This window comes from Octodon degus, unplaced genomic scaffold, assembly GCF_000260255.1.
Source record: "Octodon degus isolate 3935 unplaced genomic scaffold, OctDeg1.0 scaffold00165, whole genome shotgun sequence".
NCBI lineage: Eukaryota > Metazoa > Chordata > Mammalia > Rodentia > Octodontidae > Octodon > Octodon degus.
In genome coordinates this window covers 200,436-213,805 of record NW_004524741.1, presented here as the reverse complement: position 1 = coordinate 213,805, position 13,370 = coordinate 200,436, and the positions used below count along the sequence as shown (strand labels likewise).

The 13,370-nt window shown below is 43.4% G+C and overlaps 1 protein-coding gene across 1 annotated transcript; it reads right to left on the bottom strand.

The window, feature by feature from the left end:
• Nucleotides 1–535: 535 nt before the first annotated feature.
• Fabp5 (fatty acid binding protein 5) lies at nucleotides 536–4,774 on the bottom strand. The gene is made up of 4 exons (XM_004643075.2): nucleotides 4,620–4,774; nucleotides 1,674–1,846; nucleotides 1,213–1,314; nucleotides 536–686 (listed from the first exon to the last, which is right to left on the bottom strand). Exons 1-4 carry the CDS (start codon nucleotides 4,696–4,698, stop codon nucleotides 633–635), a joined length of 408 nt encoding a protein of 135 aa, XP_004643132.1. The 5' UTR covers nucleotides 4,699–4,774; the 3' UTR covers nucleotides 536–632.
• Between the last annotated feature and the right edge of the window lie 8,596 nt (nucleotides 4,775–13,370).

Sequence of the window (13,370 nt, the reverse complement as noted above, 5' to 3'; positions counted from 1 at the left end):
TGAACTCAGGCCTTTGCACTTTCCAGAGAAGTGCTTATTCTACTGAGCCATCTCCCCAGCCCTTGAGTCTAATATTGAAATTATAAAGTTTCTATAGCTACATTTCAATAAAAAATTCTCTACCAGAAATGTAAAATTCTTGATGTGATACAATTTCCACATATGACAAAACAGTGATGGTGAAGTTTTCAGGGCTTTTAATGAAACAAACAGTCTACTGTGGCAGGCACGTCAAAGGTCCACCATCACTGTGATAGAGCAAACTTAAATAACTGGCATTTTGCTGTAAAAGTAGTTCTACATATAAATCACTTGGATATAATTTCAGAGTAACAGCTTCAAGTGTACCGAGAATTTATTAAATTTCTAGTTACTTAAATGTATCACTAATTTCCTACAGCATTAAGGAATATGAACAACACTCATTAGCATAAACACATTTATTTATTTACTAACCAAAGAGATGATCCTGGTGAAATCAACACTTTGAAATAGTTGTATGTGAAATGCTTGTGATAAAGGTAATTGATCAAAATAATGACAAAAAAAAAAAAAAAAGCATGGAGATTTGCTCATTGAACTGAGCTTATTCATTCTCGAAGCTAATTCCTGTCCAAGTGATGATGGGATACCTATTCTACTTTCTCGTAGACCCGGGTACAGGTGACATTGTTCATGACACAATCCTAAGAGACAGAAAAGGTATTAGAGTTAAGACTTGTCTCAGTTCAGAGCACGGGTGAGTAAGTAGTGAAATGTTAGGTTCAGTATCCCACACAACCTTATAATCTATCCCACAGATGGAGAAAACATGTTTAGGGTTTCAGGTTTTGAGATGAGCTATGTCCTATTGTTTGGATGAGACCCAAAGTGTTGCAGATAGTACTAAAATTACTCATTTGGTCTTGGCAAATTTACTCATTTTAAAGAAATGGAAAACCGTATGCATGCCCAACAGGGCAGCTTGGTGGCCTCCCACAATGACATCCACAGCAACGCTCAGGAAGGACAAAGCCCAGCTGCAGCTCCATCGTCAGCTACACTAGCAAGGGGCGCCTTTGCTCACCAGTGCCCTTGCATTTAACTTTTAGTCTGTATTTTTTTTCCTTCCCAACCATGGTTCTCCTGCTCACAGCCAACAACAGAGAGCAGCTATGGAACTAGGCACCCAGGCAAGAGACCCAGTAACACAGAAGACAGCCCGACACTTACCACAACCAGCTTCCCATCTTGCAACCTTCTGGTTATCGTGCTCTCCTTCCCGTCCCACTCCTGGTGCTGAACCAGCGCACCATCTTTAAAAGCGCAGACCGTCTGCAAAAATAAAGATACCTTTAACCTTCCAAAGGCCATCACCAACATTTCCATGACTCAGAACGTCTTTAATCAACTTTTTCTCTGCTCATTGAACTGAGCTTATTCATTCTCGAAGCTAACAACTTTTCTGAGTCTATTTTGTCAATTGCACTGATTTAACACACAAAATAGCTTGTGCTTTTCGTTTGAGAAGCTCATAAAGCACACTCCGTGAAGCAAGTCCTCTTACTAGTTTGTCAAAACTCAACTCAGAAAATAACTTTTTCACTAAGGTTTTGACTGCAAGCAATAAAAATGTTACAATACACCCTATCATCCTAGAAGCTTCAGTGATTTCACAACATGGTTTGGCTGACCTGAGTTTTTCGGCCATCAGCTGTAGTCTCTTCAAACTTCTCTCCCAGATTACAAGAAAACTGTGTTGTTTTCAGGGTGCTCTCGGTCTTAACGGTGAGGTGGTTGCCGTCACAAGTGATGACACAATCTGGCTTAGCCATTGCGCCCATTTTTCGCATAGCTACTCCCACTCCTGTGGATAGTACATCATGTTAAACAACAGAAAACCAGCCATAACTTGCATAATAAAAGCAGTAATTTAACCTTAATCACTATGCCTGCTGTATTTTCACTTAATTGCATGCAGGACCTTGTGCATATTAATTGACCTAAGCCTCCCAGCAATCCTGAGCACAGAGGATAAGTTCTGTCTCTACTGACAGTGGGGCAGGCACTGAAGTGAACTGACTGGAGTTCATTCTGCTAGGAAACAACGGCACAAACGACCAGGCTTCAAATCTCAGCTTGGGGCTATCATGCCATGCTGGCCTTGAGAAAGTCAGCCAAACTTCACTCCTTAACTTCACTTACTCAAAGCAGTTGACAGAAGCTAAAGATAAGGATTCAAAGTTGCAAACTCAGAAGCTAGCTCAGTTTTTTCCTATACAATGGATTCTGCCAACCATATTCCAACTTTAATACACAGACTCACATATGAAAATCCCCTAAGAAATAATTAATTGGCTGCACAAAATAAAAAAATCAGCCCTCATTGTGCTAGACATTCAAGTAGTACAACGTTTTGATTTCATAGCACAATCATGATATTAATGAATGGAAATACTCTTACCCTGGAAAACAGAAAATATATCAAAGATACATGATATTCATTTTGCTTTAAAGTTTTTTTTATAGCCTTGAACTCTGTATGTAGCCCATACTGGCCTCAAACTCTGAGCAATGCTCCTGCCTCAGCCTCGTGAGTTCTAGGATTAGAGACATGTGCCACCACACCCAGCTACTATTTTGTGGGTAATTTTTTCCCACTTCTGTCACTGTGATTGTGTGCTGCTTACTTAAAACACAGTCTATCTGAATATCTTAAGGTTGACTGTTGCTTTTTGCAGCCTGTCCATTGCTACAGTAAACAGCCATGGAATTCCACATTATTAAATTACATATTAATTTATAGGGCCAGGGAGATGGCTAACAGAATAAGCGCTTGCCTGGCAAGCACAAGGTCCTGAGTTCAATCCCTGGTACCACAAACAAAAAAGTCTTTTTCTGCATCTTGTACTACAAATAACTACAACGACAACAATATGCAATATATTAATTACTGTAACTGTCCTATTAACCTGTTTTGAAACTGTCTCATTGCTACTTCTTTCTCAACAAAATTGTTAAAAAAAATAATACTTTATAACCTGTATATTTCCCCTCTGGGCCAACATTCATAAGGGACCTCAGATGCAGGCCAAACCCCGATTTCAAGTGAAACTACAACATACAGCAGGACTGAGTTTTCCTGGCTCCCCTTGGAGCCTTGTCTCTTGCCAGCTCAGAATACCTTGCTTATTAGTTGAGTCATTATTTGCTTATTCTGAGCAAATAAATGGGCCACACATTTCTTTCCATATGGTGATTGTTCCTTAAAAGAGTTGAGCCTAGACAACATCATGTTGCCAGAGCTCCTAGCCTAGCACACATCTGCTCTCAGTGGGCAGAGAAACTGCTCTCTACCTACGTGGTCCTCACACCTGGGCAGTACAAAAATCCTATGTCTTTGACGAGTATAGTAAACAGCTTTTCTCAGGGTCATCTTGGTGTGGGAAAAAAAAAATGCTGTATTTCTGGTCTACTGGTGTATGGTAACACACTCTTAATTCTCTACATACTGACCCTAAACCCATGCTGCGCTGTCTTGGATACAGGCTAGTATCCAGTGACAGGGTCTCAGTAGTGGAGAGTCACTTAGTGCCAACCAGAGAGCCGCCGGCTTCTCAAGTGGTCTCCTTCTCCTAGCAGTCCCTTGAGGATGGAAAGCCCCTGGCAGAGGGGATCCATGCTATGCTAACCCCACTCGCTTTTTAGTGGCCTGGGCCAAAAGTCCACTCTTGTTTGCTGTCTGTCCAGAGTCTCAACCAGCGTGCAACTGCTGCACTGGTTTAGGAAAAGACAGTAGTAGGAAATGACACACCACTTAAAGTAAGAAAAAGAACCTAAATCTTTCTAAGGAGGCTCTTTCTTGGAAGTCTTGAAGAAGTCAAATGCTTTCTGCAGGGCCACACCCACGTTGCAGTGGTTAGCAGCCGCATGCCAGCAGTTTCTAACTTAGCTTTTCATCCAAGCCCGCTGTCTCCTGGCCCCTCACCCTCCAGTCCCAGAGGTAAGAGTAGCACACGGATGGCAGACAACCCAGGGAGGCTTCTTCTCGCTGCTCTCCTCAAAGCCCAGCCCTACTGCGGACACAGGCTGGGTCGTGCCAGCAGGTGGTCAGTGCTGTCTGCACCACGTGTCAGCCACCGGGCGGGAGTGGGCAAAGGACCCAGGGAGCCAAAGCTGAAGCCCTTTCAGAGCTACAGGAAATCTCTAACCCTGCCACGCCGCGACCTCGCAGAGAAGGCAGGGGGCCATGCGCGCCAGCGAGGAACAAAGGACGCGGCCCGGTGGAGCAGGGGAGTGGGCGCTGCCTGGACTGAGTACGCAGGAGACCGGATGGTGCCGCGGGGGGTGGGGGCGGGAAGATGCGCGGCCTGGGCCGGGGCGAGCGTGCGGACGCCCGGCGGGAAGCAGCGCGGGCCGCTGTGCAGAGGGGAGCCGGCCGGACCACGAGGCGGCACATCCCCGTGTGGCGGCGGAGGCGCGCACGCCCCGCTCTCCCAGCCACTGCCGCGCGTTGCGCCGGGGACCTGGCTGGGCAGGGGCGATGCGAGGAGGAGCCGGGCGCAGGGGCCGGGCAGCAGCGCCGCGCACGCTGCGGATCCAGCGCGCCCTCCTCGGGTCCTCCGAGCGCGGTGCCTCACCTAACTCCTTCATGTATTCATCAAAGCCTTTGCTGTCCACCAGACGCCATCTTCCTACCAGCTGCTGCACGGTGGCCATAGCGGGATCGGGCGCGGGATCCGGGAGCAGAGCTGTCAGCGCGGCAGCGTGCTGTGCGGCTCCGGCGCGGGCCGCTCTATAAGCGCGGCGGCGCGAGGCGGCGCCGGGCGGCCAATGGGAGGCGCCCCTTCAGGCCACGCCCCTTCTGTCACGCCCCTCCGGCCACGCCCCCGCCCCTACCGGTTAGCGGGTCGCGAGGTGCGAACCGGCTCCACCTGCCTGTCTGCTCCGGCGCCTACCTCACGCTCAGACTGGCCCGGCGCGCCCCACGCCGCTCCGCACGCCCGCCGCTGTCCGATCTGACGCCTCCGCGCGCCCGGGAGGCCTGAGGGGACCACCCAGAGGACCAGTCTGTGCTTTCTTTCCCGGAGGAATCCGGGGTCCTCTCCAAGCGCAATGGGCCTGTTGGGGGAGTTGTTTGAAAGCTATTGCTTTGCCTCTATTATTATTATTATTATTATTATTATTATTATTATTTCCAGCACTGGAGGTTGAACCCAGGGCCTTCGCAGTGAGCCAGATCCCCAATCTTTTTTTTTTTTTTTTTTAACTTTGTGACAATCTCATCATATTACTAAATTTCCCAAGCTGAGCCTGAATTTGTGATCCTTCCGCTGGGATTACAAACTTGAGCCAACACCCTGCTTCCCACGCCCTCTTGAAAGCACCTGCTCTCTCCACCCTCAGGCTACCCAGGCCTCCGTAGGGCTTCCAGGTGAGTGTAGACCAGAGCCAAGCTAGTCTATTTTCCAGAAGCTGCTAGATGAGGTGGAGATGACTCAGGAAATTCAGTTTCTAAACTAGACTTCTGTAGGAAGTTTCTGTTTGACTGTCACTGACGGTCAAAAACGTCAGGCTAGTTCTTATTTCCTTATAGGGAAGTGAAAAATGGCTTGGTTGTGAGTTAAATTAGCATAAGAGACATTAAAGGGGGGGAAAAATTCATCTTCTTGATGTGCAGAGTCCCACAAAATACAAGCCATCAAGAAGGGTAAAATAATTGAAGTTTAGATAGCATTCTGAGCTGTAGAAAGTGGGTTTGGAGCTTTTGGAGATAGTGAAGACACAAGTTAGGGGAGGGTGCCAGGGAACCTATACGGTGAATAAAGGTTATCTTGTTATGCAGATTAAGATTTCAAGAATAAAAATTGTTAAAGAAACCATGTTCACACAGCCATTCTCTAGTTCACGTTTGATAGAGTATTTAATAAATTGCATGAGATAATCCACACCTTATTGTCAATTTGCTTTTGTCTTAGACGATTTTGCCCTAGTGTAAGCTGATACATTTCTGAGCATATTTAAAATCGGCTAGGCTGGGATGTTCTGTAGGTTAGATATATTACACACATTTATAGCTTACCAGATTTTCAGTTTATGATAGATTTATCCAGAGGTAACGCCATTCTAATGCAAGGGATATCTGTGCCTTCATAGTAGAGATTTCCTCCATACACGTAAGCTTCTTTTGCAAAAGAACACTGCTCCTGTGCCTTCAGTTTCTCAGGGAAACTATCTGAAATATGCTAAAGAAGTATATTTTGGGTGGCACGTTTGGTTTCCTACAGCAATATATTGGGGTGTTGTGTCCTGAACCTCGATACCCATCTGATTGAGCCCTTGAGGGCTTCTTCACAGTTTCCTGTGTCTTCAGACTCCACGGAGTTTCCTTGTTACTACTCCCAGCCCCAGTACTGCTCTATGCTTGTGTGCAAAGCATTGCACTTTTTGCAATATCTTGCTCTGTGCTCCTGGGACCATGAGTCAAGTAACTGAGGAAGCTCCACCCAGGCCAGCTGTTCTCATGGAGATAGCAGCTTATTCAGCAGCTTTAAAATGTTGAATTCTGTGCTTCCATGTGCTTATACCCATTAACAGTAATCCCCACTAAACTTTCACGGAGTGTTATCTCAGTTTTTCAAAAGAAATCAAGAAAGTCCGCTCAGTTGTAGAACCAGAATCTCCATTGGCCCTTTCTCATACAACGCCTTGTGAAATAGGACCACACCTGCCTGCCTTTTGTTGACTGTCCTTGGAATGGGGCTGAGAGCAGAGGCTACAGCAAACATGCCAAGACACTTGTTGTATCATCCTTAACACAATTGAAATCTGAGGTTGGTCTGCCATCTCCCAGAGTGCCACGGGACATTTCCTCACCTGCACTGCATCCCTTTTATTACAAGGCCTTGCCCTAATATTCGGTTCACCCCAGGCTTCCTTGTGGTGGCATTTATATACTGAGTGACTCAGGCCATGTGGTTGTCCCAGTAAGGACCTGACCCCACAGGTCCCACACTTGAGACTCTCCCGCCTAGCAGACATCCTGGGGGAGCTCAGTGGATCGTGAGCTCTGTGCTGAGTGTCTGGCTTCTGCCCCGCTTGGGGCAGCTTCTGCATGCTTGGATTCCAACTTTTAATGAGCTGCTTCAACATATTATATCAACATGGTAATATGATATTAGCCAGGATTCAGTACTGGGTATTAACTTTTAGCTCATCAAAATCAGCCATGTTTCAGAAATGTCAAAAGAAGAGCACCATTAGAGTACTAGATACTAGGACTTGAGAAATAGCTTTTAACTCTGAGGCATTATTGAAACAATTTTTATACATACTCACTGCTGTGATAGGCAGGAATGTGATTAAGTGTACCTTAGAAAGGGATAAATCCAGAATTCCTGTTAGTGTCTCCTGTGGAAAAAAAGGCTATGGAGTTTGCTCCACCATTCTAGAAACACTCTGAAAGCCTTTTGTCCAGATGCCTCATCTGATGATCTGAAGTACACACACACACACACACCCCACCACCACCACCACCACCACCACCATCACCATTATCATCCAACTGTTTTATTCTATTCTCTTTTATTTTTTATTTTTTGAAGAGTATAAAATAGTATTACATCAGAAAAAATTATGAACATTAACTCTGCCCATCATTTTTTAAATAACAGCACATAAGTAATATAGGTGTTCCATGACCATGATTTTTAAGAAAGGAAGAGACTCTGAATATAAGAGTTTAAGGCTATTAGAAATAACCTACTCGGGGGCTGGGAGATGGCTCAGTGGAATAAGTGCTTCCCTGGCAAGCACAAGGGCCTGAGTTCAATCCCCAGTTCTGGGGGAAAAAAAATAACCTACTCCAGTCACATACAGATAGATGAATAGATAGATATCTAGATAGACAGACAGATATCTAGATAGATAGATAGATAGATAGATAGATAGATAGATAGATAGATAGATATTTTCAAGCCCTGCTTACCTATTTACCTTGCTAACTAAACCCTTGTTCTGGGTTACTTAACTTGAATCAAAGATGGATTTAAAAACCAAAAACATTATAATAATGAGTCTAATTGAAGACTTATGTGTCTTTATGGTGATTATTTCTTCATTGGAAAAATACAGGGCAATTTTCACATGATCATGTTTGGTTATAATCAACAACAGTTTTATTTTAGCATATAGTTATGAACCTTAGTAACTAATAACTAAAACTTGTAGCAGTAAAAAACATTAGTAACTATTTTCATAATAGCACATAGGTAATACAGGTAATATATCTCCCCTCATGCTGGAAGACAATGACAGATGATTCTAATATATGAAAATCACTGAAAAGCCAGGCCTCCGAGGTAGCTGAGAGGACTAGGCACTAGGGTTCAAACCCCTGCACCACATGCCATGCCGGTCTCCTGCCTGGGCGTGCTGAGCTGGCCATCAAGACAGCGTGGGGGCGCAGGCCTGTAATCCTAGTGCTGGGGAGGCTGAAAACAAAACAGGAGGATCACTACAAGTCTGAGCTTCGTAGTGAAACCCTGTAGTAAACACATTTAAAAAAAAAAAAAAAAAAAAAAGACTGAAAAGTCAAGAATTTCCAGAAATTATTCGTCTAGTATCTTTAGATTATAAAACAGATGCGATTTTAATTTAATGTAATTAAATAGCAGTTTTACTAACTGTGAATTTAAGGTGATGAGAATTAGATTGACTAACTTCTTCAACTTTTTCAGTTTATGAGATACTCCAGCAGTCATAGTTCATGCCCCTGAAAAAAATGTACTCAAAATTACTCTAGTTCCACCTAGTGGTGAAAATGTCGTATTTCTCAGGTCTCTTTTGTAAAATAGTTTGTCAGCTTTGCATGCCACAATTACACCCAGAGCTTTGGAGCATGCTGTATACTTTTTTTAAGGACAAACCCCCAGTTACAATTTATGTAGGTAGATGTGTCCACACAGTTGATGTCAGTATATAATTTTCTCTAAAGCAGCTAGCACTGGTAGCCTCAAAGCAGAAAAAAAGAGAAGAAAAAGAAAGAAAGAAAGAAAGAAAGAAAGAAAGAAAGAAAGAAAGAAAGAAAGAAAGAAAGAAAGAAAGGCAAGAAGAGAAAGACTTGAATAAATTATTGCAGAAAATGCCAAAAGTAATTCATGTTCATAAATATAGCCTAAAAACCAAATAAACAAAAACAAAGTAATTCATAGATAGTAAACTCTTTTCTAAATATTTAACCCAATTAATGAAAAGGGGCCAGAGAGATCTCTGGAAAGTGCCTGTCTCACATGTTTAGCATGCCAACCAATCACCTGAAGATCCTGCAAAACTCCATGAGTGGATCTAGGCGGTCCAGGGTGGAGCCTGGAACCATGCACTGCACACTCCCAGGGGGTATTGGTGCTATGCACCTGCATCTAAAGACCATGTTCTGAATAGCACGGTTATAAAATATTCAAGGCTCCGCACAGGACTTCATCACCAAGAAAGGGTAGCTCTCACTTGACTGCATAAGTATCTTTATTATATCCCTATACAACACCTTCTCATTATACACTTGTCTAAAAATATATAGTCATTCTCTATCCTGCATCTATAGGTTCTACCAACCACACATAAAAATATTTGAAAAGAAAAAAATTGTATCTGTACTGAACATATACAAACTTTGACTTGTTATTTCCTAAACAATACTCATAACTTTTTAAACAGCATTTATATATTAGGTAGTATAAGTAATCTAGGCATAAGTATAGGTATATGGGAGTATGTGTGGGTTATATGCAAGTGTTTTTTGCGGAGGGGGGACTATTGGAGATTGAACTCAGAACCTTGGACTTGCCAGGCACATCCTTATGCCACAGAGCTATCTCCCCAGCCCATATATAAGTGTTAAACATGGCAATTTTAAGCAGAAACTGAGAGGTCCAGTGGTTGTTTCCATTGAGGAGGACATCTGTGATTTTGTTGAGTCTATTTTAGAAAGTGAGACAAAAGTATTTGTGCTACAAATGCCAAAACTTGCAACTAAAATCACATAGCTTATACCTATCAGTTCTAATACCTCCTACTACACTACCAAATATTGAGCTCCAAATTGGGTTTTCCTAGTTAACAGTCAGGACAGAGAAGGTCCCCAAAATATCATAGCCCAGGGATCTTAAATGTGAATCTGAAATCTCTAGTTCATACAGAATTTAAAGCTTGACTGAGCTACAAACTTCTGTCTCTTTAGAATGAACATCATCATTTTGGATCTCCTTCAACTTTAGTGTTGTGATCAGTCTGTCAACAAATCAGTAAAATTGCCTTCAGAAATTGAAATCTTTTACTTCCCTTCTCTTCTCCCTTCCTCCTCCTTTTGCTTCAACTCCTAGATAAGGAATGAGTTTGATTTATATTTGTAACGCTCAACCCATCTCATAATCCATGATCATTCGGCAAGATCTGAAGACAACGGAGTACCAAGAGACTCTGAAGGTGGAACATAACAGCTAGAAACTTAGAAGGTAGGCTTCAGTTCAAGGGTGTGGTGGTGTCATGATTTTTACTGGGTCTTGTGACAATGCCTAGACCCTGTGTCCACACAGTCGATGTCAGTATATAATTTTCTCTAAAGCAGCTAGCACTGGTAGCCTCAAAGCAGAAAAAACGAGAAGAAAGAAAGAAGAAAGAAAGAAAGAAAGAAAGAAAGAAAGAAAGAAAGAAAGAAAGAAAGAAAGAGAAAAGAAAGAAGAAAGAGAAAGACTTGAAAAAGCTAGCTAGTGAGACAGTGGCAGACATGACCAAGTCTTCACAAAGAGGAGCGATAAAGTCCTTGACTCAGGGCCAGGTATCAAGAGTAACACAGAAAGTATTGTGTTCTTTATCTTCAACTCCTCCTCCCCTCAGCAGATAGCATTTTATAAAAAATATTATTAGTTCTAGACATCCCAAGGACAAACCTGGGCTCCTAATGTTCTTTCTTTCCCAATAAGTTGCCATTCTACTTGTGTCCTAGAGTGTCAGATACAGAGACTACCTCCTACTTGGAATCAGGCGGGTCTGGGTTGGTTTGCTGTCCTGGTATAATCACTAATTGTGCCTTTTCTCTTACATATAATTCAATTTGAATGATGCTGGGTGAAGAGTTGTTTGACTTCTCACCTACTAGGCAGCTCCAAAGCATAAATTTCAAGTAAGAGATTAACACAAAGCTCAAGGCTCCTCTAACAGAGAATGCAAAATCTGCCTTACAAGACAGAAAAACAGTGTGGGCTATGTTCAACTTTTCCTGGATCATGGGACATCAAGCAAGTATGTCAGACTGCTCTCCAGCTCATGAAGGAAGAGCAAGCAGAGCTGTCTGCACCCAACATTTCCTTCAATTGAAGCCAACCTCCATGTTTAGATCTCCTAGTAGTTTTGTGGAACATGATCTAGACCTTGTGTTCAAAGAGTTCAGTATTTAAGGCTCTACCTGCTTTAAATAACTGCATTTTGTTTTCATTTAACAACACTTACTTTACAATCTCTTTTCCTTTAGTTTACCATGTTCTGAAAATTCCCAAGAATTAAAAGTCTTAAATTGTCAAATGACAGCTTCTCTCAGGTTTCCCATATCTCGTTTTATCTTTTCTTTTTCCCTCTTAAGAAAGCACACTATTTTATTTGGGATGATAAAGGTTTTTAAACCATCATTTTCTAATTTAAATTTTACATTTGTTGCTTTTTATTTGAACTATAATTTTTATTTTACATTTTCTAATTTCACAAATCATATGGTTCTCTGCCGTACAATGTGATCTTTTAAAATTATTTTTGTAAAAAAAAATAAATAAAATTATTTTTGTAATCTTTAAAACAGGCAGAATAACAAGTCATTATCATAGAGAATTTGGCGCTGCTGTTGACCAGGGTTATTTTTGTGAAGTGTAGCTGTGCTAGCAGTCCTGATGTCGCTGGATAATCCTGGATGGCAGCAGTTGACACAGCCAGCTGCTGGCCTCGGCTGCTACTAGCCATCCAAGTATGGTTTGAATCTGTCATTACATGGTGCTGTTCTTTGGGTCTGTAGGTTTGCAGGGATTTTCTGAGCTAACAGCTATTAGTGTTGATGGCTCTTTCATTTGAAATGCCCATTCTGTCCACGCTACTCAGGATAGTAGTGTGCTATTTGTCTTCTCCCAAGTAGACTTACAGGGGTTTTTTTGGAACCCACATCACCCAAGAAATAAGTCCTGGGAGGTTTTACAGGAACACCAGAGTCTATTGTGACTGGCGCATGTGGCGCAGGACAGTCAGTACTCTGGAGGGTACCCTCTTAGACAAACCTGAGCAATAGTTGGGCAGAGCTGCTGATAAAGCACCTGTGGGCCCGAGTCAGAGGGGCAGGGCTGAACCCAGGGAATTCTCTGGAAAGCTAGCTGTGAGGGGTGGGCGTGTTCATAAGGGGCTCATGTCCCTCCCTCTGTGATCTGACCTTTCCAAGACGCCCCTCCCTTCTTCAGGAGGGCAGCAACAGTGTCTGAAGTGGGAGGAGCTGGGTAGGGAATCCATGCTTAGTCTGGCTACACCCTGTTGCCGTGGAAGGCAGTGGGGTGGCAGGTAGGTAGCCAGGAAGGACCCTGAAGGAAACTGTCCCATCCTCTGGGGAGGTGAGAGGAGCAAAGGGAAACGAGGGTGCGCACCCAACAGCTGCTGACCAAGCCAAGTCCTGGAGGAGATGCTTCTCACGCATCTCGCTGTGACTGGGGTCCTCGCCTCTGTACTTGAAGATCATTTTTTTTCCACTTTCTTTCCTGCTGCCCTTCATGACTCATTCTTCTGTGGTTGTGAGTCAGGAACCAGTCTTACACCTTTAGAGCTCAGTCACGTAGAGGAGGTCAGAAACCCTGTTAACCCATGATGATGCAATCTAACCCAGTTAGGCCTCATTTGCATACATTTGCATAACTGTTCTGACACCCTACTCTCCTCCCCTACCCTGAGTTTTGGCTGTTCTACTTGTTCTGACTAGGCCTGTATAAATTCAAAAAGTCCCCATCTAGATACAAGGATGACAGAGTTGATTGGAAGAAGCTGTAACATTAGTCACACCCTGATGACTTCAAGTTCTAGGACCACACAAAAGAAACCCACTCCACAGTGCACAGGACAGCTGTCCCCTCTCCTCTGCCTGCTTGGGTCCCTCTCAAATGGACTTCCCTGTCTAACACAGTTTTGTTGGTGCCTTGGTGAATAGTCGAGGAAGCGCTCTTTAAAATGTTCACTCTTCCAGTCTTAAATCCCTTCTATGGACTTCCTCTCAAATCTCCAGCGTAGCTCAGTGGAACAGTGCCTGCCTGACAGGAACAAGGCTGTGAGTTCAATTCCCAGTACCAGAGACAAAACAAAACAGAAAAACAGCA

What these genes read in the sequence shown, in the direction of transcription:
- Fabp5 (XM_004643075.2), bottom strand. Translation starts at nt 4,698, where the DNA reads ATGGCCACCGTGCAGCAGCTGGTAGGAAGATGGCGTCTGGTGGACAGC. An exon ending in TGAATACATGAAGGAGTTAG is followed by an intron (nt 1,847 to 4,619) that starts GTGAGGCACCGC and finishes TACTATCCACAG; the next exon opens with GAGTGGGAGTAGCTATGCGA. An exon ending in AAGATGGGAAGCTGGTTGTG is followed by an intron (nt 687 to 1,212) that starts GTAAGTGTCGGG and finishes TCTGTCTCTTAG; the next exon opens with GATTGTGTCATGAACAATGT.